Source organism: Mus caroli, chromosome 12, assembly GCF_900094665.2.
Source record: "Mus caroli chromosome 12, CAROLI_EIJ_v1.1, whole genome shotgun sequence".
Classification (NCBI taxonomy): domain Eukaryota; kingdom Metazoa; phylum Chordata; class Mammalia; order Rodentia; family Muridae; genus Mus; species Mus caroli.
The window spans coordinates 7,881,971-7,908,999 of NC_034581.1; the positions used below are offsets into that span (position 1 = coordinate 7,881,971).

Below are 27,029 nucleotides of genomic sequence, written 5' to 3' on the forward strand. Positions count from 1 at the left end.
AAGAATAAAATGTTCTAATTAATGTTCTACATTATTTGAAGCTGTCACCAGATGCTCATCTTTTGTAGTCAAACTTTTAACTGTTTTTCTTTCTTAGATAACTGAGATTGGCCTGACACTCTCCAGACCAGAGAATGATTCTGCACTCCTGGTGGATGATCCTCTGGACTCCATGGCCCTCTTACATGCTATGATTATAGGCATTAGCCATACTTGGCTGTTAACATTTTAAGACTACAATTTTGATTTAAACAGCAGATACTCATGTACATTTTCTACCAAACATCAGTTTGCTTGGTTCCTGCCAATGCCACCAGCATTCAAACACATTAAACTTAAGTATTATAAAATCCACTTTGAGTGTTCTGGAGCCTGAGTTTTAACCTCTGGCGCAAAGGTAGAGGATTTTCCCAGGAGGCAGTAGAGTCCTCATCTTTGTTGTGACATGGTAGAAAACTCTGAGGACTTCTCCCTAGATCTGAGAACCCGTTTTCTTCATCTCCAGCTGTTTTAAAAGACTCATTACACAGTTTGGTTTCTATAGACTCCACTTTAGGATTTCTGAGTTTGTTGTGAGTACTGTCTCTGACATGGACTAGGCTGTGCTTCTGAGAACTGTGTTTCATTTCTGGAGCAGTATACTTCGCTTTCCAGGACCCTGGAGCATTGTCTTCATCTGAGGAATCTCTCTCGAGGCAAACACTATTCTTCATGACAAGGTTCTTAGTCGTTTTCACAGCAACTTTTGGATTATGAGGTATAGCAGCAGTTGGCAGCCCAACTTGAAGACTGGACGTCTTTACTGCTTTGTCACTGAAAGAATAAGGTAAGGAAGTATTTGCCCTGCAGTTTTCTTGGAGTCGACTGTCTAGAACTTTAGAGTTTCTGGACTCTTTGTGAAGATATACCCCTGTAAGATCCTTTGAAAAATGGGATGAGCCACCAGAGCTACTGTAAGCATTACAAGAGCCTTTCAATTTTAGGGGCAAACTTTCCAGGTCAGCATCTGCTCCTACATTATACTGAGGGCATGAAGATTTTATACGTATTCTTTCTTTTAGAGGCAAATCATGAAGAAGTAAACCACTGATGCCAGAAAGGAGCTGCTCTTCAGGGTTACTCTGCTGAAGGACTCTACCGGACCCTTCACTGTCTGAGGTACATTGTTCTGATTCATATGACAGCTGTTCATAGTCAGGAAGGATGGCCGATGACTCAGATTCTGATGGTAAGTCTTGAGAGAAAGTGTTTCTTTGAACTGCTGGAGAATTACTAAAAGAAGTACCTTCCCAATCAATGGTACTCAATTGCAGATCAGTAATCACAGAAATGTCATGGGATGAAGAGCTGGGCTGACTACATTCTGAAACTAGAAAATGACTGACATCTTTAGTTTGCTGTATAGCCAAAGTTCTTGGAGATGGCACTAACTGTTCTTGTAAAATCAAACAGGGAGCATTTTCAGGGGAAACAAAACTATTCAATGAGGGAGAAGTAGATTCCTGTGCTAAAATAGGATCTGGAGAAATTTCCAAATTAATTTTGGGATTTTGCTTGGAGAAGGCTTTAGATGTAGGTTTTAAAGTCATAAGTGACTGAGAATTGATCACATCATCTGCTTCTGGTAAATGGCTTCCTTTAGGCTTATTTTTCATGCCTGAAAAGAAAGAAAAATATATAACAAATGTCTTTCCTTTTCTTTACTAGGGTAAAAAATAAAAAATAGACAAACAAACTCAAGCAAAACCAAAAATAGTACCCTAAACCAAAAAGTTAAAGCACTAATCTATGTAAGTTTTTTTGGCTTACCTCTACCCACTACCCAGTACATTCCTGTAAGCACTGTACAGTATTTTCTTCTGGAAAAAAATGTCATTATTGAGTAACTTTCTTCACTAAATTCTGAGGACTTAAAACACAAACTATATTTGCAGTAGCTGCTCTAAGTTCAGTGAGTGTTAGCATTACAGCACACTCGCTATTCTGTACTTAGCTTACTCAGGCTAGTAAACAGAGTGTAGTGGTAGACTCCCAGCATTTGTTTTAGAAGGAAATGCAGGGGCTTGCTATGAGATGCAGGGACAGAACACCTGGCTGGTAGGCCCTAACATGTGGTCCCAGCACTGCAGCACAGAAGATGAAGTACATGAGGACACAGAGGCAAGAGCATTGTTTTCACTCTTGACAAAGCTTTCAACAAAATTTAGACAAGAACAGTTCAGGGGACTCCTGTAACCCGAGTGTGTGGCACATCCAACGGAACCCTCACTTTTCTGTTTCCTCCCTTTGGTCTCTGACAGCTGTTTCTGGTAGACAGCCACAACATCAGGGTAGGCTGCTTCAAACAGTGATGTTTCTTCTATTGTAAGGAGGTTCAGTTCTCCAGGTTCTCTATCTTCCACCACATAATGTTCTAGAAGATTAAAAATACACAAAAGGAGACAAAGATTTAAAAACTCAGTTTTTCAAGAAGTAACTATAAAACTATACTATCCAAAAACGGATAGATAATTCACCGAAAATTTTGCTCTAAGATGCTGTTGTTTCTCTATTATTTATTCTTGAGAGTTACATACATGCAGAGAATTACATACATGCAGAGAGTTACATACATGAAGAGGTTGTATCATGTTCATTTACTATTATCACCTCATTGCTCTTTCTGGCTGCTGGCTCTTTTCTTCCTCCTATCCTCATGTATTTTGTTGGTGTTGATTTTTGAACCGACTCTACTTTCTTTTTCAAAGGGAGGTTTCGTCTCACATTAAAACTTTTAAGCCAGGTGTGGTGGTGCACGCCTTTAATCCCAGCACTTGGGAGGCAGAGGCAGGTGGATTTCTGAGTTCGAGGCCAGCCTGGTCTACAGAGTGAGTTCCAGGACAGCCAGGGCTACACAGAAAATCCCTGTCTCAACAAAACAAAACAACAAAAACAACAACAAAAAAAACCTTTAAATTCTCTTGTTTCCCGAAACAAGTCAAAGGGCTTCCTGTAGAGGATCCATAAACAGCTGAAATGAGAATGTCTATAAAGACACTTACAATAAAACACACACAGAAAAGCTCAAAGTGAGGCACTGTAACATGAGAGAAAATGTGCTGTTTGTTTTTCTGAACATGGGTTGCCTCATTCAAAAATTTTCAGATCTAGTTTTCTGCAAATTTTATAACTTTATTTTTCTTTAAGGCTGAATAAAATGCTATAGTGTATTTCTATTACATTTTTAATGATTCACCATTTATTAATATCTAATGTGAATATCAATATGTATGTGCAAGCATCTTTATGGCAGGACAGTCCTTTAAGAATCTGCCTAGGATTGGCATAGTTGGGTCCTATAATTCTGCTGGTTTGTTTAGTTGAAAGTTCTACACTGATTTACACAGTTGACTGTACCAATTTACACTTCGCCCAACAGTGAATAAAGAGTATGCTCCTCAAAAGAAAAAGGACATAAAGAGTGGATGTGAAGTATTGCTGTGACAGACCGGACCATACTGTTTTGGGTAGGATTGTGGAAGGACTTTGGAACTCTGGGCTGATCTGTAGGAGCTTAGAAGATAAGAATGTTGAGATCAATGCAGAGGATAAAGGTCTGGTTTCTGAAGTTTTAGAGAGAAATTTGAGAGTTCCTTAAAGACTGTATGGGAGCCATTGCTATTCTGAATTAAGATTTTGTGGTTCCCATCAGCTGGGTCCAAGAAACAGCTGTGATTAACAAGAGACCAGTACCACTGAAGTGACCAAGCTTTGAAGAAACCTTTGCTTTACTGGGATAAGTGATACTTGGAGATGAGACATTAGTGGTGATTAAGAAGAGTGAATCAGCAGAGAAGTGGTGGCATATACCTTTAATCCTAGCACTAGGGAGGCATAGGCAGGTGGCCAGCCTGGTCTACAAAGCAAGTATCAGGACAGCCAAGGCTACTCAAAGAAACCTTGTCTTGTAAAACAAAATCAAACCAAATCCTTTGTTTTGAATCACTGAGTGACTTTCTGGGAAGTGTCTCCTCAGGGTCAGCGCACAGGCAGAGTTCCAGAGGTGGCCATGGCTGTGCCTTCTGCAGGTAGCCAAACTTGGTATTGGAAGAGTCACCCAGGCAGTACTGATTTTGAAGGCATGAAGGAATTGTGAAGAGCAGCTGAGATTTGGCACTGTGAGGACTCACACGAGCATCCGTAGCAGTTCAAGCCCCAGGACGGAAGGAGTCATGCAAAGGTTGAGTTCAGCACCATGAAAAGAACCACGAGAAGCTATTGGTGAAAGTGCAGCCCAGTGGCAGCAGGAGATGCCAGCATACCAAGAAAAGACTGCCAAGGAGAGGAGCTCTGAAGAGGAGGCATCTATGTGAGATACCCACATCACATAGCAGCAGTCTGGAGTCCCAAACCTGCCCCTGAACTTTGGTTTGACTCTGATCTGACTATGACTGTGCTCTGCTTCTTCCTGGATAGAGTAAGAAAGTACTTAATCTACTTTGATTTTATAGGAGCCCACTGTTGAGAGACTGGATTTTTAGAGTTTTGAGAGTTTTCCAGACACTTGGGATTTTAAAAGTTGGAGTTTTTAAAAAATTTTTAAAAGAGACTGAACTTTTAAAGTGTTTGAATTGGTAAAGACTGTGGAATTTTGAGCCCGTACTGTGTTTTGTATTTTGATATTAACTAAAATGAGATAGACGATAAAGAACTGAATACTACAAATTGTACTCTGACCTCCATATGTACACCATAGAGTGACCTTGTGTGGCTCACCCCCATAGTCCCACACGTACATACATCCATTCATATATATATATATATATGTGTGTGTGTGTGTGTGTGTGTGTATATATATATATATATATATATATATATATATACACATACATCCAGTAGTCTGGATGCTCAGTCAGAGCTTACACTATTTTTATGTTGTAACAAAAGTACAAATTCCTATGGAAACTAGATATAATAAAGGAAAAAGACAAAGTTTTTAGCTACTAGTCACTCACCCCAATTGCTTTAGAAACAGTTAAATATAAGAGCACAAAGACAATTCATTTGTGGCAGCAATTTCTTAAGAAATATGAATCACAACTACTTTGGCATTATTTCCAAACATTAAAAAAAGTCAGAGATATTAAAAGTAAAAGCACTTGAATTTTATCACCTTTATTAGTCAAAATCTATTTAAAATAAAACAAGTAAAATAAGAAATACAATTTATAGTGCATGTGACTTTTTTCATAAGCATGTATGTATTTTATATATTCACTAGCGACTTTAGATTTGAATCAAATGCTGGAAATTAAACATTCTGCGGATAACAAATACATACCAGGCTTTTCCCATTCGATTTCAAGACAATGGACTCCATTTCTGACTCGGGGTTTAACAATTCTGAAAAGCAAATTCAAATACCAAGGTCTAAATATACAAATTATTTGTAAAATTTTATTTATTCACTTGAATTTCCATCAATTTTGAGGTAAAAATAAAAGGAATTACGGTCTACATATTCTTTGGAATTAATCGAGTAATTTTATTGTGAGGTAGAGTTGAAAATTATTGGATGTACTCAATGTGTACTTTCATTATATTTACTCATTTTAGTTTACTTGTGAGTGTTTATTCTGTATGAACGTAGGTGCTCGTGCACCAGATGCGTGCCTGGTGCTCAGGGTGCTCAGAAGAGGGGCTCAGATGCCTGGAAGTGGACTGACAGGTGGCTAGGAACCTCTATGTAGCTTCTGGGAATTGAACTCAGGTCCTCTGCAAGAGCAACAAGTGTTCTTGACCTCTGCACTATCTCACCAGGCCCCTCAATGTATTTTTACTATTATGGTATTGCTTTTTCAATGATTTCTGGTTTAAAGTCTACTTTGTTATACTACATTGGTAATTGCCTAATAGATCTTAAATCTTTGTTTTTAAACTTTGTACATGTATGTATTCTGTATTCTTTATGAAACTTTTAATCTCTATTTATTCAATGCAATTTGCGTTTTTATAGACAAATTTAACCCACGTACATGTATTGTGACTAGTGAGAGCTGGGCTCATTCATAAATCTTTTTTTCTGTTAGCAATTGTATTTGCTACACACTTCCTCTTCTCTATATACTCTTGGTTTGATAGGTTTTTTTTTTTTTTTTTTTTTTTCGAGACAGGGTTTCTCTGTGTAGCCCTGGCTGTCCTGGAACTCACTTTGTAGACCAGGCTGGCCTCGAACTCAGAAATCCGCCTGCCTCTGCCTCCCGAGTGCTGGGAGTAAAGGGGTGTGTCTCCACTGCCTGGCGGTTTGATAGGTTTGATAGTTTTGTTTCCTGTTTTAACTGTAATTGTTTGGATGTCATTATATTTTTAGTAGTAACATATCCATGTACAACAATCATAAATAATACTCAACACATGTATTAAAGATTTAAGACTACCACTTGAAATACAATCCAAAGTCAAGAGCTTTATCATTAATCGTTAGGTGAATGTAACTATGCACGTGCATACTTTCACTCATTCATTCAAGAGGTGACCACTGTTTCAGTCCATATCTTCTTCCTCCTGGCTTCATCACTTTGTTTCTTGATATATACCTTTTAACAGTACTTTGTGGGTATGTATGTTTGCTTGTTTTGAGACAGGGTTTCACTATGAAGCCCTGCTAGGCCTTAACTCACAGAGATGGGCTTGCCTCGGCCTCCAGTTCTGAGATGAAATGAGGGTGCTATACTTACTAGTGTTTTTGTTTTTTTTTTGAGACACAGTCTCACTATGTAGCTCTGGCTGTCCTGAATTTATTATGTATATCAGGCTGGTTTCAAAGAGATCCACCTGTCTCTGCATCCTGAGTGCTAGGATTAAACGTGTGTACCACACACGTTTCACAGCTGTTTAATAGTGCTATAATGAAAGTCTCATGTGGTAAAATCTTAGTCTTCAAGTATATGAAAAAGCCTTTACTATGAACGATGTTTAGTCATTTCAACATTACCAGTCATTTTTACTTTATAGTATTACTCCACCACTTTCTACTTGTCTTCTGGTTCACTGAAATAGTTCTGTTATACCTGGTTCTTTCTATATTTTTTGTTAACTTTTAAACTTTTAAGTAGCATGCATTTGAAGTTGGAAGTATGTCAACAGCTGAATTTACTATGTTGTCCTGAGTGTGAGGCCTGAATATGCTTTTAATTTCTGGGCTTTCCTTGACTTTTGGAGAGCAGATACCATACCCACAGGGAGCAACACTTCTGATTATCAAATATTCAAGTGGAAACAGTTTATCACAAAATTCTTTTTACTAATAGTTTTAAATTTATTTTAAAATTCAAATAAATAAATTTTTATTTAAAAAATAAAATAAAATTTATTTTTTAGATTTATTTATTTTAAACATATGTATGTTTTGCCCACATGTCTGTACATCACAAGGATTCGTGGTGCCTACAATAGCCAGAAGAAGGCATCAGATCCCCTGGAACTGGAGTCACAGATGGTTGTATACTAGCATATGGATGCTGGGAAGTGAACCCAGGTCCCTTGCCAGAGCAACAGTTACTCTTAACTGCTGAGCCATGTCTTCAGTGTCAACCATACTTACCTAATTGGCTGTAGTTGATTGGAGGTCTTTCTACCACGTTTTCTTTCTATCATGTCATAGCGGGTCAAAAGCACCAACAATTTTTCACATGCATAGTGACTGGGCCACTCCATTTTTTGAACAGTAAATCTCTAGAAATACAGTAAATAAATATTTAACGTAAATATTACTTTTAAAACAAGAAATATTCTTAAGACAATATTATTTTTGCTTTAAGAGTAATGCTAAAGTAATATTAGTGATGATATTTCCAGAAAAAACCAAGGAGCTCCCTAAGGAGAAGGTGTCAAATGACAACCTGGTTGAGAAGGCCCTCCATCAGAGTACCAGTCTATGTAAGGGGGGTGGGGGCACTCCTTGACCCTCCTAGGCCATTTTTCAATCTATAAATGGAGAGAATGTAACCCTGTTGACAGATTATGTAGATTAAGTAGGAAGACATTTATAACGTATAATGACTGCCAGCAAGGTAATGTGCAAGTAGATTCACTGAGCCATCAGTTTCCCTAATTACAACATCACAGGTTAAAATAACCTCACTTAACACTCATGGTGATTTGACGAGGTGGTAATATTATTTCTATTTTAAGGACATTTCATAGTCAGTGTCTTTGACCTTAGCACCCCTTGTCCTGAACCTTCTTTCCTGGACATATTCCTGGATTCAACTTGTCTGCACACAGTAACCGAGACATCTTCCTGAGAAGCAGTCTGTGTTTGCCTTGTGGTCTGAAAAGTATGGATCTTACACAGCCGAGGGGTAAAGGTTAGAGATGAATAATGAGTAATAGTGGGGCAGTCAACAGTTATCTGTTTTAGTTTTTAAGTCTCCTCTCACACATGGAAGCTAATATCCTTTTGATCTTTCTCATGTCTAATTTTGTCTTATTAAGTAAGAATTTATTTCCAGATACCTGAAACAATAACAAATCAGGTCTTTGGTATGCGATCGGTTTCAACATTTTATTCTTATTCAAAAGGAACTCTTGGATGACCTACGTGAAAAAATAAGAAGACAAAAATCAGGACTTAAAAGTGACTTTAATTCTCCTGAAGTAATTGTCTCCAAAGGCTTTCTGCCTCCCTCTGCTAACCTAGGCCTAGTCTTGGAAGCTTCAAGCCTCTGTACAATCTAATCTAAGCCTACACCTAGAATGTTTTCAGCCTCTGAGACTTACTGCTGAATAAACTCACGTCTTCCAGTTCTTTCGGAATTCTTGCTGGCTGGTTTAACTCAGTTGCTCTGGTTCTAACTCCTTTCCAAACTGACTGATTTAATCTGGCTTTTTTCTCTCTCTGCCTCCCCTGAATTGCTCTTCGTGGGCACATATTAACTTTGGCAATATGTTCTAATCTTTTGGCTTCTTCTCACTCTCTGGCAGGATCTGTCTTCATCCGTGTCTAGCTTGTTTTTCTCTCTAACCTGTATCTCTATAACTGTCCCGGTAAAACAGCCTCTGAATTCCATGAACTCAATTCTACTGCCCACCTCTGAACTCACCGACTCAAACGAACTCATTGAAGAGAACTGACTAGCACTCAAGAGATCTGCATGCCTCTGTGTCTTGAGTGCTGGGATTAAAGTTGTGTACCAGAACACCTGGACCTAAGCTTCTCTTTATCTGATACTTGCTCTATACTAGGCTGGCCTTGAACTCAGATCTGTTTGCCTCTGTCTCCTGGGATTAAGGGCCATGACTGTACTCCAGCCAGATCGCACAGACCTAGGTCTTTGGTGTCATTTCTTGCCAGAATAGTCATGTTCTGAATTAAAATTTCTCTATATAACAATTAAAAAAATACACAATTGGATTATTACCTCATGGAATGGAAATCCTTCGCAACTGCAAGCTTTCCTAGAGATAAATTATACATTTTATTAATACAATCAGATAGTTAGACAGACTGAAATCTTATCTAATTTCCTTGTTTTATAACAAATATCCACTTATAGTATCTTATATACAATTATCGGGACTTTCTCTGAAAAACAAATTGGTACGTTCTATTGGTACGTTCTCAGGTAAAGTCTTATTTTTACTTTTTTGTAGCATTTATTTAACTGTGTGTGAATTTGTGTGGGCATATGTGCAGAGGTCAGAGGTCAGAAAATAGCTTGCTAGAATAGGTTTTCTCCTTTACCATGTGTGCTCTGGTGACTAAACTCAGGCTTGGCAGCCTGAGTTTACTTGTTCATTCATTTCCCCAGCGGCTTAGACGGATTTTTTTTTTTTTTTCTCTTCTTCTTCTGGTTTTCTTGAGGCAGAGTCTCATGATAACTCATGGTAACTCTGGCTGGCCTGGAACTTGGTATGTAGACCAAGCTGTCCTCTCTGCCTCCCACGTGCTGAGGATTAAAGGTGTGTGTCACCATTAGCCCAGATGGATAATTTTATTTTTTTATGAAGAACACAGTATGCTCTAGACATATGGGTGAAGGTTATTGTGGAAGTAAATCAACCAAATCATAACAAAAACAGTAAGTGCTAAAAACAACTTACTTTTTAATATTGTTTTCTATTTCACTTAGTTGCCTATTATGGTTTGTCTGATGCCATTCACAAGGGCAGAGGTATTCATAATCATGTGGTTCACAGTATTTATCACTTTTACATAATATGCATCCATTACGTTCATGATCCTTTGGCGAACCTTTTTGGAGACACAAAGATGTGTGATTTTTATTGCTTTGCACAACTGGCTTTAACATGCCCCCTGTTTCTCTTATCTAATATTTCAAAATTAATCTTGTCTAGTACAGTGTGGGTTTCAGTATGCTCAGGCTAAAAGAATAATGCACACCACAGTGGTTCCTAGCATGAATTATAACTTACTATCATGACATTGCTCACAAAATACTCATTTATTTGAAGTGTCAATTAATTTATATCCAATAATGGAAAACCTTCTGGTTTATGAAGAAGTTATGAGGTAGGAAAGTAGAATGTAATTATTAGTAAGAAAGATTATTCCTTAATACAGTAATTCATGAGGGCTTCTTCACTGCACACATTAAAAGATCGCCAGCGTCGTCTCCCCTGCCAGTGTGTGCTCAGTTACAGGGAGCTGATTAATGCTTGGAACAGGAAGAGTAGCACTGCAGCACAGGTATGGGCGGGACCCGCCTTGCCTTAGAAAGGAAACACATGCAGTGACACTTTCTAGATTGTGTTTTTGTTGTTGTTGTTTTGAGACAAGGTCTCATGTAGTCCAGGCTGGCCTCAAACTCTCTACGTAACTAAAGGTGACCTTCAACTCAACCCAAGTACCGAATTACAGGCGTGTATCATACTAAGCTCATGTTCAATGTTATCTTTTTCAACTATCTGATGAAGACCCAACCCATTTTCAACAAGAATGAACTAGTACTTCAAACTAGTTTTAAGTTATTATCTACATAGTAAAATGTACTACAGGACAATGGATAATTAAGCATATAAACATAAAACATTGGTATAAACTCCATTTCCCTGTAAGATCTGTATTTTTCATAAAAATATTCATACATCAAAATGTGATCATTTTAAAATCTAAATAATTTGTAATATTTTACTCATTCTATATTTATCATTGCTACATAATTTCATTTATCCAGCATTGATTAAATGTTCACAATATCTGTGTAAATCAGCTTCTGCCTCTAAGACATTTCTGGGTAGTGTCTTGATAAAGGTGTAAGAATGTATGCTGAGAGCCAATGGATTCAGACTCCAGTGTTCTGGAGTGTGTGCTGTGCCTGCTTACCTGGATGGGAGCACACAGAGCAGTGAGCCACTTTTTTTGGTGCTGGTGGTGGAACAGAGTAGCAAGGTTCTTCAATCCACTGGTTAAACCTTTATATATGAAAGAGAGAGAGAGAGAGGGAGAGAGAGAGAGAAACGTGAGTTTATCATATTCTCTTTAATCTGCCAAATTACTTTTTTTTTTTGGTGATCATAAACCCACTTGCTTGGCCTGGGGAAGTGCTTACTTTTTCTACAAGCATTATATGTGGTCCCAGGTAGAGAAGAATACAAAAAGAGACAGAGCATGCATACCTGTGTATCTGTACAGATTATATCTAATCATCATGGTTGTTTTTTTTTTTTTTTTAAATCTTTTTTTGGATAAGTTTGTCAGGAAATGATGTATAGAGGGAGAATAAATTTGTATATGCCTCTTTTCATTGTGCCAGAGTATAAACAGAATCAAAGGCACACTCATTATTTTGTATCAGAAATAAGGGTAAAGTGTAATTTGTGTGTCCAAATAAAACATTAAGTTTTTAGATAAAACTTTTTAAATGTGGATAGTTTAACACATTAATAATCTGTTGTATACAAATAGCAAGTTGTATAATGCCAGGTTTTAAGAAATACATATGTAGCTGGGCATGGTGGTGCATGCCTATGATCCTAGCACTCTGGAGGCAGAGGCAGGCAGATCTCTGAGAGTTCAAGGCCAGCCTAGTCTACAAAGAGAATTCTAGGACAGCCAGGGATGTTATACAGAGAAACCCTGTCTCAAGAAAAACAAAAACAACCCCTCTATCCATAAACTGAACCAACCAACCAACCAACCAACCAACCAACCAACCAACCAACCAACAAACCAACCAACCAACCTACCAACAAACCAACCAACCAACCAACCAACAAACCAACCAACCAACCAACCAACAAACCAACCAACCAACCAACCAACAAACCAACCAACCAACCAACCAACCAACAAATCCAAAAACCAACCAACCAACCAACCAACCAACCAACCCAAAAACCTACCAACCAACCAACCAACCAACCAACCAACCAACCAACCAACCAACCAACAAACCCAAAAACCCACCAAGCAAAAAGAAGTATTATGCAACTGCCAAGATTTTGAGTAACACAAATTTTGGTTTTGGCTGAAATTTCAGATTACCTTAATCCTATCAAGGACAAAATGCTCCTGAGAAAACATTAAGTGAGTTCAAAGGGTAAATGTGTGTTGTTGAGGAAATTAATTAGCTGTTGGAAATTCTGATTCATATACTGTTAAGAAAAACTAAGTGTATTAAAAATCTTTATTAATAGTTTCTGGATAAATGACAGAGCTTCAAAGGTTAAAATATAGGTAAAATAAGATAAATTATTAAAATTAGAAGAATGGATAATTATAAAAGACCACAATTAAATGTTCCCAAATAGTACATATTTGCTGGCACTATTTCAATGAGAGGAACTTGGAATTAGACAAGTACTATTTACTTGTGTTTCATTCTTTATTTTATTGTAAAGACAATTGAAAGGGTTCCTTTATACCCTCAGGCCAAATTATCCTATTTCCTGTTTTGGCACAATAACCACAGATGTTCATAAAGAACTGGCTGAAGACTTGGTTCTACCAACAGGTCTACAGCTGAAAAAGAAGCACTGGAAGAAGAGTACAGTGATTTGAAGGAGTTTTCAGTCATTTCTTCTCTTTTGCCACCTTAAAGTTTCTTTTGAGGCACACACCACCTCAGACCTACTTAGGGGCAGTCAAGACTATGTTTAGTCTCTCAGGTCTCCTTTCTTTCTTATTTTGTATCTTATTGCCATCTTTTATAAACTATTGCTTTCATCAAGCACATATAATTCACAAGCTTTTAAGAGAATAAGTAGTTCCTAAATTTCAATATTATCTGTATCTTAATTGTAGCCTCAACTTTTACAGCTCAAATTAGAATTAAAATATTACTAAATGTATAACAGCAAAACAAAGAATAAACTTAATCTTTTAATTTTACTGTAGAACTGTGTGTATGCATGTTTATACAGTGTATGGTGTGTAGGTGTGAGTGCAGGCAGGCATGCATATGCCACTGTGTGCATGCAGAAGTCAGAGGACAACTTTTATGCATCACTTCTCTCCTATCCTGGATGCTCGCAAGCAAATGAGCTCAGGTGGTCAGGCCTGTGCTGCAAGTCCGCTTACCTCCTGAGCCACGCAGCTGCCCAAAGTCACACTCTTTATCAAACGTTACTTGTTATGTACTTTCAGCCTGCTATGTAGTATTTTATTTGTAGAAATTAAATATAGCATCAAAGCCACAAATACATTCTTTTAATGTTATGTTCATCTTTACTTGATACTAATGATCTAAAACAGCCTATGAAAAAATGTATATGGTTATAAGTTGATACGCTTGCCCTTGTACTGTGTGTAGTGAAGCAATAAACAATACATATTTAAAAGACTTCAAGATAAATAAAAATTAATTACTGAAAATGAGTAGTTCATAAACAATCCTTTCTGTAGTAGTATTCACTATTAAGTCCACAAGAACAAATGTCGGATGTGAAATAAAAGGCACTGTTTAGTTACCTCTGAAGCAAGCTTTGACCTTTGAAAATCTGCAAAAGTTTTAATGCTTGTTCCTTTCCAACTCCAGGCACGCCCTACCATAAAGCAGAAAAACTTAATGTTAGTAACAGGAAGAATTGGGACACATAAAAAGAAATATTACAGTGATCAATCACATTTCTACACAGCATATTTGAGAAAAGGTTCTTCTGTAATTCCTATCGCTGTATGAACAAACTAACATGATGATGACAGGCAGGGAAGTATGAATGGCTTACTTCAGTAATGGCTCTGCTTAGGGAAGTGTGAATGGCTTACTTCAATAATGACACTGCTTAGCACCAGCAACAACAGCACTGCACATGTGTGTATAAATGATGAGTATAGAATGTAAAAACAGGTAAAGCCATAATAAAAACTAGTACTGCTATAAAATATGAGCAATCCTTAAACTTCTTTGATTAGTTGGCCAAGCACGCATATCAATCTCTTTTGAGGTTGAAGCTGTGGGATCGTTCACTGAACTCTCCTTTGTACATTTACTGTCATAAAGGAATAAACGTCTGCCTATAAAGGTGGCTTTTAGCATTACCTGAGGTGCCGATTGTCTTTGGATTTATTTACTTATTATTTTGTGTGTATGTGCATTATGTGTGTGAGCATATGTGCCATGGCACAGAGGATAATTTTGTGTACTTGGTTTTATTTCTTTCACCTTTTTGTGTACCTCAGGCATGGACTCAGGTTGTCAGGCTTGCGTAGCAGTGCTTTCAACCATGGCTCATCTCATCAATCCAGCTGATTTTTGTTAGTGAATGGCTCATACTTTAGACTTAAAGGAATTCATAATTATATGCCCATATTATGTTCATAAATACATACGGCATGAGAAATATTAAAGATATTGAAAAAGTGATGAGCTCAGCTTGCCTTTGGAAGGTAATCACAACCAAGAAGTACCGCCAGTCCAACCAGAGCATCTCGATCCAAGCCTAGCTTACTCTTGATAGATGATATCGTGTAACAGTCAACATGTGGATCCTATAGAAGCAGAGGTTTTATCTTCAAAGAGCTTTTATGTTAAACAGTAGAAAGAATGAGTTGTTACTTAGTCTTTTTCCAAAAGTTGAAATAAAAAAATTATACCCATCACAACAGTATCTATAGAAAGTGACATTTCACTAAATGAATAAAGTGGAGCTGAAAGTTCCTCCCCATGGGGCATCTTTCCAAGAACTGGAAGGCGCTATGCCTGCTTGCTGTGGAGTAGAAAAGTCGTCAACAGGCTAATCCAGCTATGAACCCTGTGAGCTACAATAATGGCCAGCATATGGATTCAATACTGGCACGAATGTTATATGTTGTGAGTGTAACCAACTGCTTTATGATTAGACTTAAGACCCACTCTACAAAAGGAAACACATGCCTGGTACTGTGTATCTGGCTGAGAACCCATGGCTAGGGAGCTCATAGTCCCAGAGGTGAACCTACTACTATTATTTTGCTAAGAGGATATAGTATTGAACTGCCTTATAAATTTGCATCCTGTATTCATGGAGTATTACAGTTCTCTGACTTCATTAGAGAAGCAGTGGGCTTTATGTGCAGAGAATAAGTGTTTGTGTGGTGTTCAGACATATGTATCACCCATCCTCTCCCCAAGGCTCAGGGTCTATGGTGGAGGAGTGGACAGAACGACTGTTAAGCTAGAGGCTGGGGAGAGTGTCTTATGAATAATACAACAGAACCACTGCGTCTATGAACACAGCAGCTTGCTTGCCTGCCAAAGTTGAGGGCAGTCAACATTTCAGAGCTGAGCAGCACTGAGCAGGAGAGGTGCAGGAGCCCCAACTTGTAGCTGAGGAACAACTGACAGTTGATGGTTTCTGTGGGAGGGAGAATCAATTGTCTTTAAGGGTGTAAACTCTAGTAGATTGCCCAGTTGATAGCACCAGACCCAATAGTATATGGGCATTACATTTTTTTTTTTTTTAAATTTGATCAATTTAACATAAGCTAGTATCATCTGGAAAAAGGAAACCTCAATTGAGAAAATACTTCTGTAAGACTGCCTCTGCCTTCTGAGTGCTGGGATTAAAGGCATGTGCCACCACTGCCCGGCTTAAAACAGTTTTTAATTTACTTTTTAATAAGTAATCAACTTTACCATTTCTATTACTTCAAAATAGTTATTTACAGGGTTAGAGAGATGGTTTAGTGGTTGCTCATACTACTCTTAAAGAAGATACTTGTTCAGTTCCAAGTACCCATGTAAGGCAGTTGACAAAGCCCTGTACCTCCAGTTTTAGGTGGGTTCAATGCCTGCATTCATATGTACACACTTACCATCCCATACATATAATTTAAAAAAATTAAGTTTTAATGTAAAAAAAATCAAGAGACAAAGAAAAGATATACCTTTGTGTTCATAGTGAAGTTCCTGTAAACAGTGTGGGCTCCATAAAGGAAAGCATCGCCGTCGTTGGTGAGGCAGCCATCCACGTGGCCACTGGCATTGAGGTAAGCACACATGGCCTCAGCTTCCCCGGCAGCCTGGACCCAGGGCACTCCCAGGCACTCTAGCATTTCAAGGCACTGAAACAAGTAGGTTCCGGACATTCAACTTTTCAGAGTTTTAATTTACTTCTACATTTAAAACATTAGTATTTGTCTTCTGGGTATTAAAAAATGACATTAAAGAAACACTTAGAAATTTGGATACTGAATAATTTACTGGCATTAAGAGAGGATTACTAACCTTTTAGGTGAAATAATTTGATTATGCTTATGTAATTTTTAAAATATTATCTTGCCGAAAGCAACACTGAAATACTGATAATTCTACAGTATTATGGTTGGTATTGACACAGTATGTTCTATGTCAGTGAAAACATTCCATCTTTCAGGGAAGCTGATTAAGCTTAGATCAGGAAATACACAACTCTAAGGATTTAGGAAGTGCCTGACCTTGACCAGTGACAGTGGGCTTCTCCCTTCCCATGAATATACAAGTACTATGGACTGTTGGGAAACAGATCAGAGGGGGCTGCATGGAAGAGACAGACGGAGCTGAACTGCCCCCAAGATACTCAGACTAACTGAGCCACCTGGAATGGACACTCTCTAGCCTCCTAACCTACAGCAGGTTATGTAGTGTGCTCCGAGTTTCCAGCCTTTCAGAGCTACTGCCTACACCAGATGGACTTTTAGTGGCATAGTTGTCTTTGAGTTGTTACTCTTCCTCTAACTGACCTCTTACTCATATTCCTGTAAGTACCCTCCCCAGCCTCCCGCCTCTAAACCTCATTGGTTCACCACACTGGGTTTTGGTAGTGTCCTTTCTTTAGTTTGCCATCAGTTCCGTACCTGGTAAGCACTTCCCACAGATAGTATCATACAACAGTGGGAAAACTCTCACAAGGCTAAGTTGTTAGTTCCTCCGAGGAAATCAAATACCTATGCAGGGAGATTTTTATCCTTTTATGATGCATAAACAATCCACTGTGAGATTCCATTGGGTTATGGCTTTGATCTTGCTGAGTTTAGCCATATGGACTATAATAACTCAGGGTGTTTTGTTTTGTTTTGTTTTGTTTTGTTTTGTTTTTTGAGACAGGGTTTCTCTGTGTAGCCCTGGCTGTCCTGGAACTCACTCTGTAGTCCAGGCTGGTCTTGAACTCAGAAATCCCCCTGCCTCTGCCCCCCAAGAGCTGGGATTAAAGGCGTGCGCCACCACTGCCTGGCACTAATAACTCACATTCCTTGACATTTACAATTTATAGTTCTTTTTGAATTGAAGAATCCTGAATACAAAGAAAAGAGGCTAGGCAAATGTACTTTCTACAGATTGTTAGAATAAACACCTATTGCTCAGAATGTTCAATTTTTTTTGTATAATATATAACAAAAAAGCTGCCAGATGTAGCTCAAGTCTGGCAACAGTCTCAAGACTTAGGTGTATGACTTTCGGGAAACATTTTTGCTATTAGCATATCTTCTCTCTTTCCCTGAGCTAGGGATTATCTTTTTATACTAAGCAATGTTGTTTTAGCTTTGCATGCTAATTACATTCAAAACTCTTTTCAAAGCAACAGCACAAATTATGATATGGCTGGTTGCATCTTCTCCTACTTATTCTATAGGATGGATTTGGTATTGAAGGATGATTAATTTGTATTTTTGACCTACTGCTAGCTCAGAAATATTTGCTTAGTGATAGCTAAGCAAAACAGAATGGACACAAAATGCCAAAATTGTAATGGACTATAATAACTAACTCACTTTCCCTTTTTTTTTTTTTGGTTTTTTTGAGACAGGGGTTCTCTGTGTAGCCCTAATGATTGTAATACATAAGTAGTAACAGAGCAATTCCCTTAAGACATAAAGATACAGCGTATTTAATGTTCTAAGGATGAGATTCACAGATGTTTCCAGGAGCTAATTTCACAGGAAACTGTTAGAACACTGTACAGTTGTTTACTTCAACTATTAAGTCATTAAGTTTGAGTACTCAGTAATGGAAAATTATTTAAAACATGTAAGATCAGAAAACCTCAGTTCAAGAACCACTATTTTATGCATTGTCTTCTAAAATATGTCATCATATTAAATACCCTATCTCCATGATTTTTAAAGACAGGATGTCACTTTGTAGACATGGCTGGCCTTAAACTTATAGACATCCTCCTGCCTTCTGAGTGCTAGAATTAACCATGACTGAATTAAATATCTTTGCTTCTATGTAGTGCAAAGATAAATCAAAGATTCATAGTTCTTTTGTGAGTATCAAAATTGCTCTCCTACCAGTACTTATAGGAAAGTAATTGGCAAGAGCTATCACTCTAAGCCAGGTGGGGTGCAACAAACCTTTAATCCCAGCCCTTCGGAGGCAGAGGGAGGCTGATCTCTGAGTCAAGGCCAGCTTGGTCTACAGCGTAAACTCCAGGACAGACAAGGCTATATAAAGAAACCCTGTTTAAAAAAGTAAATAGATAAATAAATAAATTCTAGAATTTCAATTTGTCAATTCTATTTTGAATAATTTTATTTGAATCTCAAAATGGTAAGAAAAAATTATACTAAGAAAGTTCATAATTTCATGAATAATGGAGAAAAGTTAAAATGTAAATGACATAGAGTCATAAGAACAATTCAGACTCCTATACATGTTATATAACACTATAAGTTATAATTTTAAATAGAAAGAAACAACTGGGAACTATCTATATAACGTGTTAAGTGAAAAGCTAACAATAAAGTATAACTCCTCAAAAAGATACCAGGAATTTGGCTGTGAAAGTCTCTCCTAGAGATGGCTGCATAAATAAAACTGAAGACTGGTAGCAACAGCAAAAGACATGCTAACTCAACTGGGGGAAACCTCAAGGAGTCCCACCCCTTGACAAAGAACTACAGGCAACTAATGACTTCTGCTACAGGAAGAGGTAGCCTCTCCCAGAGATGAGTTCTCTAACTGCTTATCCCATATGAAGTAGTCAGCTCTAAAACCTACACAAACAGCAGCAATGAACTCAGCAGGTTGCATTTACATAGTTTTGCAAACTTTTACACACACACACACACACACATCAATAAAGAAAAAGCAGATACCAATTTGAGGAGGATGCATGGAAGGAGTTGGTAAGAGGGGACTTGGAGGACTGGAGGGAGGAAATGGAGAGTGATATATTTTAATTAAAATTAAAAGATATAATTTGAAGAGGGAGGATCATGAATTTACGACCATTCTAAGCTATACAGCCAGTTCCAGGATAGCCTGGGCTTTATAGCAAGATCCGATAACAAACAACCCCCCCTAAATCCTGGGTAGCCTTCAAAGCTCCAGAAGCTGCTATACACATAGCTGGGGACACGAACTCCAGCCTTCCTTACACTCGCATGCTAGAATGCCAACTTGCTAGGCAAGAGGTGCTCACTGGTGCAATACGTAGTGACTGTTAGAGAAACAACCAATTGATCTCTGATGAATCTGAGGCCCTTCCCATCCTGGTAATGTAGTCTGGGTAGAGGCCTATAACTGGAGAGGACATAGGCATAGAACCTACCAGTGTTTCTTTGTTAAATGGACATGTTATCAAATTCCTGCCTAAATATTTATACCTATACCCATAAACCAGTGATGCCCTTAACCTTGGTCAAAGAAGCAAATAACTTGTGACTCTCCTGCATTTTTAAACTGCTGGGTTAAAAGGAAAGATAATCAAGTCCCTACCACAGGTTATTTACTGTAGACACATTTCTCAAGCATTTATAAAATCACTGCGGAGAATTACTATGTCCAATTTTACTAAGAATTAAAATGCAAATAAGTTAAAAATCCTGCCCAGTATTTCTAAATGCCAGTGCTAGAATGTGGGCTCAGGTCTGTTTAGCTCTATCATAAACTCTCTGCACACACTACTCCTGCAGTCACAATACGGTTAGAGTGTAAGTTTATAAAACATACTTTAATTCAAATAAGAATTACTAGTCGAATCTGAATACTCACCTCTCGTAAGACTGACTTAAAATGTGATCTTCCTGTTTTCTGAGACCTTGGTTTTCCAGAAGGCCCGTAACGAGTCTGAGTCCTCTTGCTTATGACATCAGCTTTCAGCATTGGTGGCTCCCCTTCCATTACAAACACCAGTTTTACATTCATTTGAGTTAAATATGAAATACGAAAAAATAGGTTCCTGAAGCATACAAATTAGTAACATATTAATCATCACAATGATAACAAGACCCAATAGGAGTATGAAATACTAGGTTAAAACACTGTTCATGCGATAACATTTTAAACATTTATTTGTGTGTGTGTGTGTGTGTGTGTGTGTGTTAGTGTGGGCACATGCAAGCCCATGAACTTATGGGGAGGTCAAAGAACAACTTGCAGGAAATGGTTATATTGTTCCACCATGTGGGTTCTGAGGATCACACTCAGGCTATCAAGCCTGATAGCAAGTGCATTTAAGACTGAACCATCTCATTGGCTGATATTAAGATTGTGAGACCAGGCAAGCATATGACATTTAAGCAAGGACAATTTTTGACTATACATACTGCAATCTGAAAACTGGTTTGGAGGAAGAGGTTAAGAACAGGCAAAGGGGAGTGAAAATACCATTCCACCAGCAGAGATACTGCCAGGACATGAGCTTGGCAGACATCGGGACACCAAGAGGAATTTGTGAACACATAGTGTATTTTGGAAGCGATACTGGTAAGAATTACTATGGACTGACTGAAGATGAGTGATAAATAAGGGGACAATGGCCTCTGAGCTTCTGGGTTTCAGTAAGTGAATCATGCCTGTGGAGATAGATATTTGAGCTTTAAGCTTGGAGAGTAAGAGATACATATTTTAAGTCATCAGTATAAAAATATTAGACCAAGATATATTAAATATATTTTAAAATCTCAAAATATAAGACAATTTAAAAACATTGAAACAAAGTCAGGACACCAAGACTTGCCACACAATGCCTCATCTCTATTCACAGAACCTTTACGATACCTGAGGTGGGGCTTCTTGACAGTTCCAATCATTTTCTTCACTGTCTGTGCCTCGCATACCCAGAGACTCAAATCAACGGCAATGGTTTTCCCACTAAGATCCTGCAAGTGGATATGTTGCTTTACAGGCTCTAGAATTTGCCATAAGTCATTCACTCCCATCCTGATGGTTGATTATCTGGTGTTATCTGAAGTATATTTGAGCAAGGAATCATGGAGCAGGCAAACAGCTAAAGAAACAAACAAAACAAAACCAACCCCCAAATCCCAGTTAGTCCATAGAAACTGATGGAAAAAAAAGGAGGGAAGAAATGATGTTGGGAACACTGGAGAAAAAAATGGAGTTACTTTTTTTCTATTAAGTTTTTCTAGACAAGGTTTCTCTGTGTAGCACTGGCTGTCCTAGAACTAGCTCTGTAGCCCAGGCTGGCCTCAGCCTCAGAGATCTGCCTGCCTTTGCCTCCTAAATTCTGGGATTAAAGGTATACACCAGGATTGCCAGGTGGAGTTACATTTTTATAACAGGTATTGTTTTTAATTGTATGGTTATACAGTTCACAGTGGACAATCTGAAATTTAAAACAACATATTTTAAAATTAATGCTAGTCTTTTTTCCTTGTACGATACAGGATAATTTAGAAAAAAACCACCTGACACTCTGTTGTCCTGCTATTTTTTTTTTCAGATAACTTTTCTTTATTCAACACCTACACCTATTTTTCTTTCCCTCTGTTGTTATTTGATAATGATATACAATGTGTGCAATGAAGATTAAATCTGATTACATGAATACAGTCCAGATTATTACCCTCTGAATAATGAACTGAATTCAGCCTAAAAACTAAAGGTAGATGGCAAAAATATATTAAATCGAAAGGCCATTATTCATATGCAGAAACCTTCTGAAAAGTCTCTGTTATAACTCGCACACAGATGCAATGAAAGCCAGTGCTGGAAAGGTTGTTGTATATCATTCCCTCAGTTTTCTGAATCGTGATTTTTATAATGTAGCCAGTCCTGCCAAGAACGTTATTTTGTACACTCATATTGTAAAGTGTGTAAATATATGTAGTCATGTTACTTTAGAAAGAAAAATACAGAATAAACACAAGATACTAAGCAGTTAATTGGGGGCCAGTGCTAATTTATTTGACATTAACATGATCGGCTGGCTGTAACACTATGGCAACTTGAGTTAATTTGAAAAGTTGTGGTGAATTCTGGAAAGAACAGGGTAATACAGGGGTAATACATTTTCTAAGACATTGCTATGAAGGTAAATAACATTTGTAAAGTACTGCCATTAAAACACATTAATACCAAATAAAATCTGAGGGTGAAATTCTCTGTATTTTTGCTTTTATTTCTGGCTCACACTGGATATCTAAAAAGACTCATTTTAAAAGGAGGGATAAAAGCCACCAAAGATGTCTAAAACAGTGATAAGGAATCATTTTATAAAAGTTTAAAATTACATTTAATGCATGGTTACATATATGCATATCAATTAAAGTTATACCAATTGTAATGATAGCGCCCCCACCCCACCCCAATATAAACAGACTCACAAAAGTCCTAGTGCCAGGCATTGTCAGTCAGGAAAGACCAAGAGATCTCAAAACCATATAGACTATTGCTGTAACCTCGGTGAACATACATACGTTGTTCTTGGAAACTTACAATGAATTTTTATTAGTGCTTCTTGAATTTCTATAAGGTCATCAACCATTCACTAGATAAAACAAAAACTACAGAAAGCATAATTAGAACTACAGTAAGGAATATTAAAAGAACTAGAGGTAGCCACAAGAATTAGAACTGGCTAGTTGCCGGCCGTGGTGGCACATGCCTTTAATCCCAGCACTCGGGAGGCAGAGGCAGGTGGATTTTTGAGTTCGAGGCCAGCCTGGTCTACAAAGTGAGCTCCAGGACAGCCAGGGCTATACAGAGAAACCCTGTCTCGAAAAACCAAAAAAAAAAAAAAAAAAAAAAAAAAAAGAGAAGTGGCTGGCCTGTCCTCTAATTCTTATTATATGCTATATTCTCTTTAGTCACTACCTCAGCTTACTTATTATCTTCTTATTGGATGCACAATTGTCTTTTCTGTTATTTTTTGCTGTTGTTTTGATGCAGGATTTCTGTATCAAACAAATGTAGCCCCTTTGCTCTGTAGAGCATCCAGCTGCCTCTGAGTGCTGGGACTGGAGGTGTCCAGCAGCATTGCTTGGCTTGTCTTTTTCTGAGAGAGGGTCTGGGTATGAAGAACTGCTCTGGAGCTTTGCTCCTATCTCAGCTCCCGATTACTGGATTTGCCTAGTTTTGACCAAACTCTTTAATCCCATCACCTCTCCTTAAAACTGCTTCAGTCCTAGTGCTTCCCAAGAATGTCTGCTTAAACTCCAAACCTACTAGTCATTCCTGCTCTCCAAGAGCCGTATGAGCAGTGCGATCTGTGTCTACAGAGCATTTTTAATCCCCATTTCTAACAACACTTTACTAATTCTGCTGCATACAGCTGTAAGCCTGTGATAAGATTCCCAGCTTCCTTTTATTTCTTCCCATTCATGTACCACTTCTCTATTGACCTTGGTGACGTTGCTCCTGGAAATTTACAGTGCATTTCTATTAGTGCTTCTTGAATTTCCAATAAGGCCATCAACCATTCAGTAGATAAAACAAAAACTACAAAAAGTATGATTAGAACTACAGTAGTGAATAAAATCATGAGTAATCAATTCTCAAAAAATATCATTAGGCTGGAGAGATGGCTCAGCAGTTTAGAGCACTGGCTGCTCTTCCAGAGGTCCTGAGTTCAATTCCCAGCAACCACATTGGGGCTCACAACCTTCTGTAATTGGATCCAATGCCCTCCTCTGGTGTGTGTGAAGATAGCAATAGTGTACTCACATATATAAAATAAGTAAATCTTTTAAAAATTTATATAAAATCTTGCTTTCATGCATTTACAGTGGTTATTTTATAAAGAAGATATAAAGATTAAGTTACCAGAAAACTATGTATATGTGTAATGCATATATATTATTTATAATACTATATTTATGTTTTATATATGTGTGTGTATAGATATGGGCCTTTTTTTTGAGACAGGGTCTAAGTATGTAGGCTGACCTGAACTGTGTAGTGAGGGCTCAAGGCTGGCCTTGAGATCTGCCTATCTCTGCCCCCTGAGTACTGGGACTAAAGACATGTGTCATGCTTGGCTATTTAAAAAAATACTACTTTAGGAATTTCTCCACCATTTCTATAATCTAAGTTTAAAAATTTATACTGTTTGAATAGCGGCCATTAAAAATAATCTTAGTAATTCCAAAACAATGGTGTGAAATGTGTATTGTATTAAAAAATACATACAACTTGTTTGAAAAATACAGTTAAGCCACCATGCACTGTTCTCTGTGTGTGTGTGTGTCTGTTTGTGTGCCTGTGCTCTTAGTCCCAGTCATTTCTCTGAAGTGATATTACATGACAATAAAGATTCTAAGCTTGTGAAACTCTAAAGAGAGACCAAATGGAACAGTGCTTAAGATGTGTAACTGCACAAAAAGACAGTACATAGAATTCTTAATTAGGTCATAATCCATACTTAAAGCCAGATTAGCATTAAATAAACCTTAAAAATACAACAGCTATTAAATCTTCCAAGACTATGTAAATTTGTGTCTATACTCAAATCTCTTGTATTAACTACTGATGTCACTCTCATGATGAAATCAGAAAATTACTAACAAAATGTGTCTCCTACCATTTCTAACTTTTAAGAATTGGTTGTGAAACAACAAAGGAGTCAACAAAATCATAATATATAACAAAGAGTTTTATAACTTACTAACAGTTTCAGCATATGAAAAACGTACTGACTTGGGAGTACGAAGCCCAGGATTTAGGTTCTGGATAGACTGATCAACTGGATAGCCTCATAGAGAAAACAAGATTTTCTAGAAAGGTGACATACTAAATCAGATAAATAACAAGATTCTAATATTCTTTGACTCTTGAGATCAATTTTGGTAGCAGGAATATTCAGATGATGGCTTGGAAGAAGGCAAGTTGCCACGTTAACAAAGGGCTTAAGAATCTACCTCAAGTTAAAACAAAAGCAGATCCTTTGATGTAACCATATGGTGCCCATAAATCCATTTATGCTCCTAAAGCTTCCTTGAAAGCTATTAAGTTTCTATTGGTTAATTATAAAACTGAATGAGGTGAGAAAAACACAGCTCCTTGCTAATTCCGCTAATGAATCAAATGTAAAGAACATAAAAGAAGTCAATAGCTTGATTTATGCAAAACCACATTTTATTAAGGCAAATTTTCTACTTTGTCAAAGTTTAAAGAAAGGACAGGAAATAGTTAAATTTTCAAATTCACATTTAGTTAACTATATTTTCAAATAAAATTGACAAACAATATAAACCTTCAGCGTGCAGTATTATATCTATAGGGAATTTACCTCATAATTTCAGCAAGTCGTGCTGTTTTAATTTTTTTCAGCTATAGTGTCATATGAATTTAATTTAAACTTTGAGTCCCATGTTTCATTTTCCTACGAGTATTTATTAGGGCTGTGCCTACGTGCTGGAGATATGATGACGATCAGGTTCTGGATTTAAGTCTCTAGGTAGGGTGAGGCTGTAGCATTTTAATAGGATGACATCAGTGCCAAAAGTAAGGAATCAAAGCACAGGAGTATATAGAAAAGCATCCACTAAAGCTTCCCGGAGGAAGTTACAGCTAGGGAAGAACTTCCCGCTTGTGTTTGTTCCGCCCCAAATTTTAGCCTACACTATGTCACGCTTTTTCACTAATTCACGATAAAGAACGCAATATATGATTACTTTTTGAAGTGACTGGTGACTCTGAACAAATGAATTTATCTCCTTACTGGAGACCTGAGGTTATAGACCAAGGTTTGAGTGACCCGAGAATAAGGTTAATTAACAGTGAATGCCATTTCCTCCAACATTGGAGGTAAGACTGAAATGAAACATGGCAGCGAGGTTACTTCTCTAGGTCTGCATACCGATGTGAAGTTGTGTAAAGACGGATTGGATGATTAACATCGGAATGAGAAGCAAATAGAGAAGGGCGCAAAACAACGTTTACCTGGATATTTATTTAAAGCGGTGTCAACCTAGGGTGGCGCTGGTAGGGGAGAAAGGACTACATAGACAACCGTAAAGACACTCGTAAGTGGTAAAAAGAACTCTATTCTTTCCAATCGGAACCACAATGCGGTGTGTGAGTGGGCATCGGGGAAGGTCGCCCAGATGGGCTTGAAGGAAGGGCCGTGGGGACCTGGCAGGGCGGCTGTGGATGCGCTCGCCCTCCCCGGAGCCAGTGTTCTAGAAGCCGGTAGGACCCGGAGGCCGGTCTCAGCCTGTCCCGCGGGACTTACCCAGACACCCCCTCTTCGCGGCTGTGGAAGGAACACTTCTGTCATCTACCAGTCTGGCCCGGAGTCTAACCACTACCGCCGCCCCTAAGTTCCCGAATTCCCTCAAACAAAGTTAGAACAAACAAACAAACCCAAGGGCTGAGGGAGCCTTCTGCTGCTCTCCCTAGCACTAAGCTCCGGGCAGTAATTTCGAATCCAGCGCCTTC

General features: G+C 38.0%; 1 protein-coding gene across 1 annotated transcript; it reads right to left on the bottom strand.

Moving 5' to 3' along the window:
* Gen1 (GEN1 Holliday junction 5' flap endonuclease) lies at nt 1-27,029 on the bottom strand. The gene is made up of 14 exons (XM_021179485.1): nt 26,824-27,029; nt 21,408-21,594; nt 20,400-20,586; nt 16,310-16,486; nt 14,822-14,932; nt 13,913-13,986; nt 11,327-11,415; nt 10,084-10,234; nt 9,402-9,438; nt 8,497-8,577; nt 7,583-7,713; nt 5,321-5,382; nt 2,270-2,413; nt 1-1,657 (listed from the first exon to the last, which is right to left on the bottom strand). The coding sequence occupies exons 2-14, from the start codon at nt 21,566-21,568 to the stop codon at nt 336-338; spliced, it is 2,727 nt and encodes a 908-aa protein (XP_021035144.1). The 5' UTR covers nt 21,569-21,594; nt 26,824-27,029; the 3' UTR covers nt 1-335.

Excerpts from the sequence above, each read along its gene's own strand:
- Gen1 (XM_021179485.1), bottom strand. The coding sequence starts at position 21,568 with ATGGGAGTGAATGACTTATGGCAAATTCTAGAGCCTGTAAAGCAACAT. Across the intron at positions 11,416-13,912 it reads GGTCAAAGCTTGCTTCAGAG|GTTTAACCAGTGGATTGAAG; the intron begins GTAACTAAACAG and ends TCATATATAAAG. Across the intron at positions 7,714-8,496 it reads CTGATTTGTTATTGTTTCAG|AGATTTACTGTTCAAAAAAT; the intron begins GTATCTGGAAAT and ends CTGTATTTCTAG.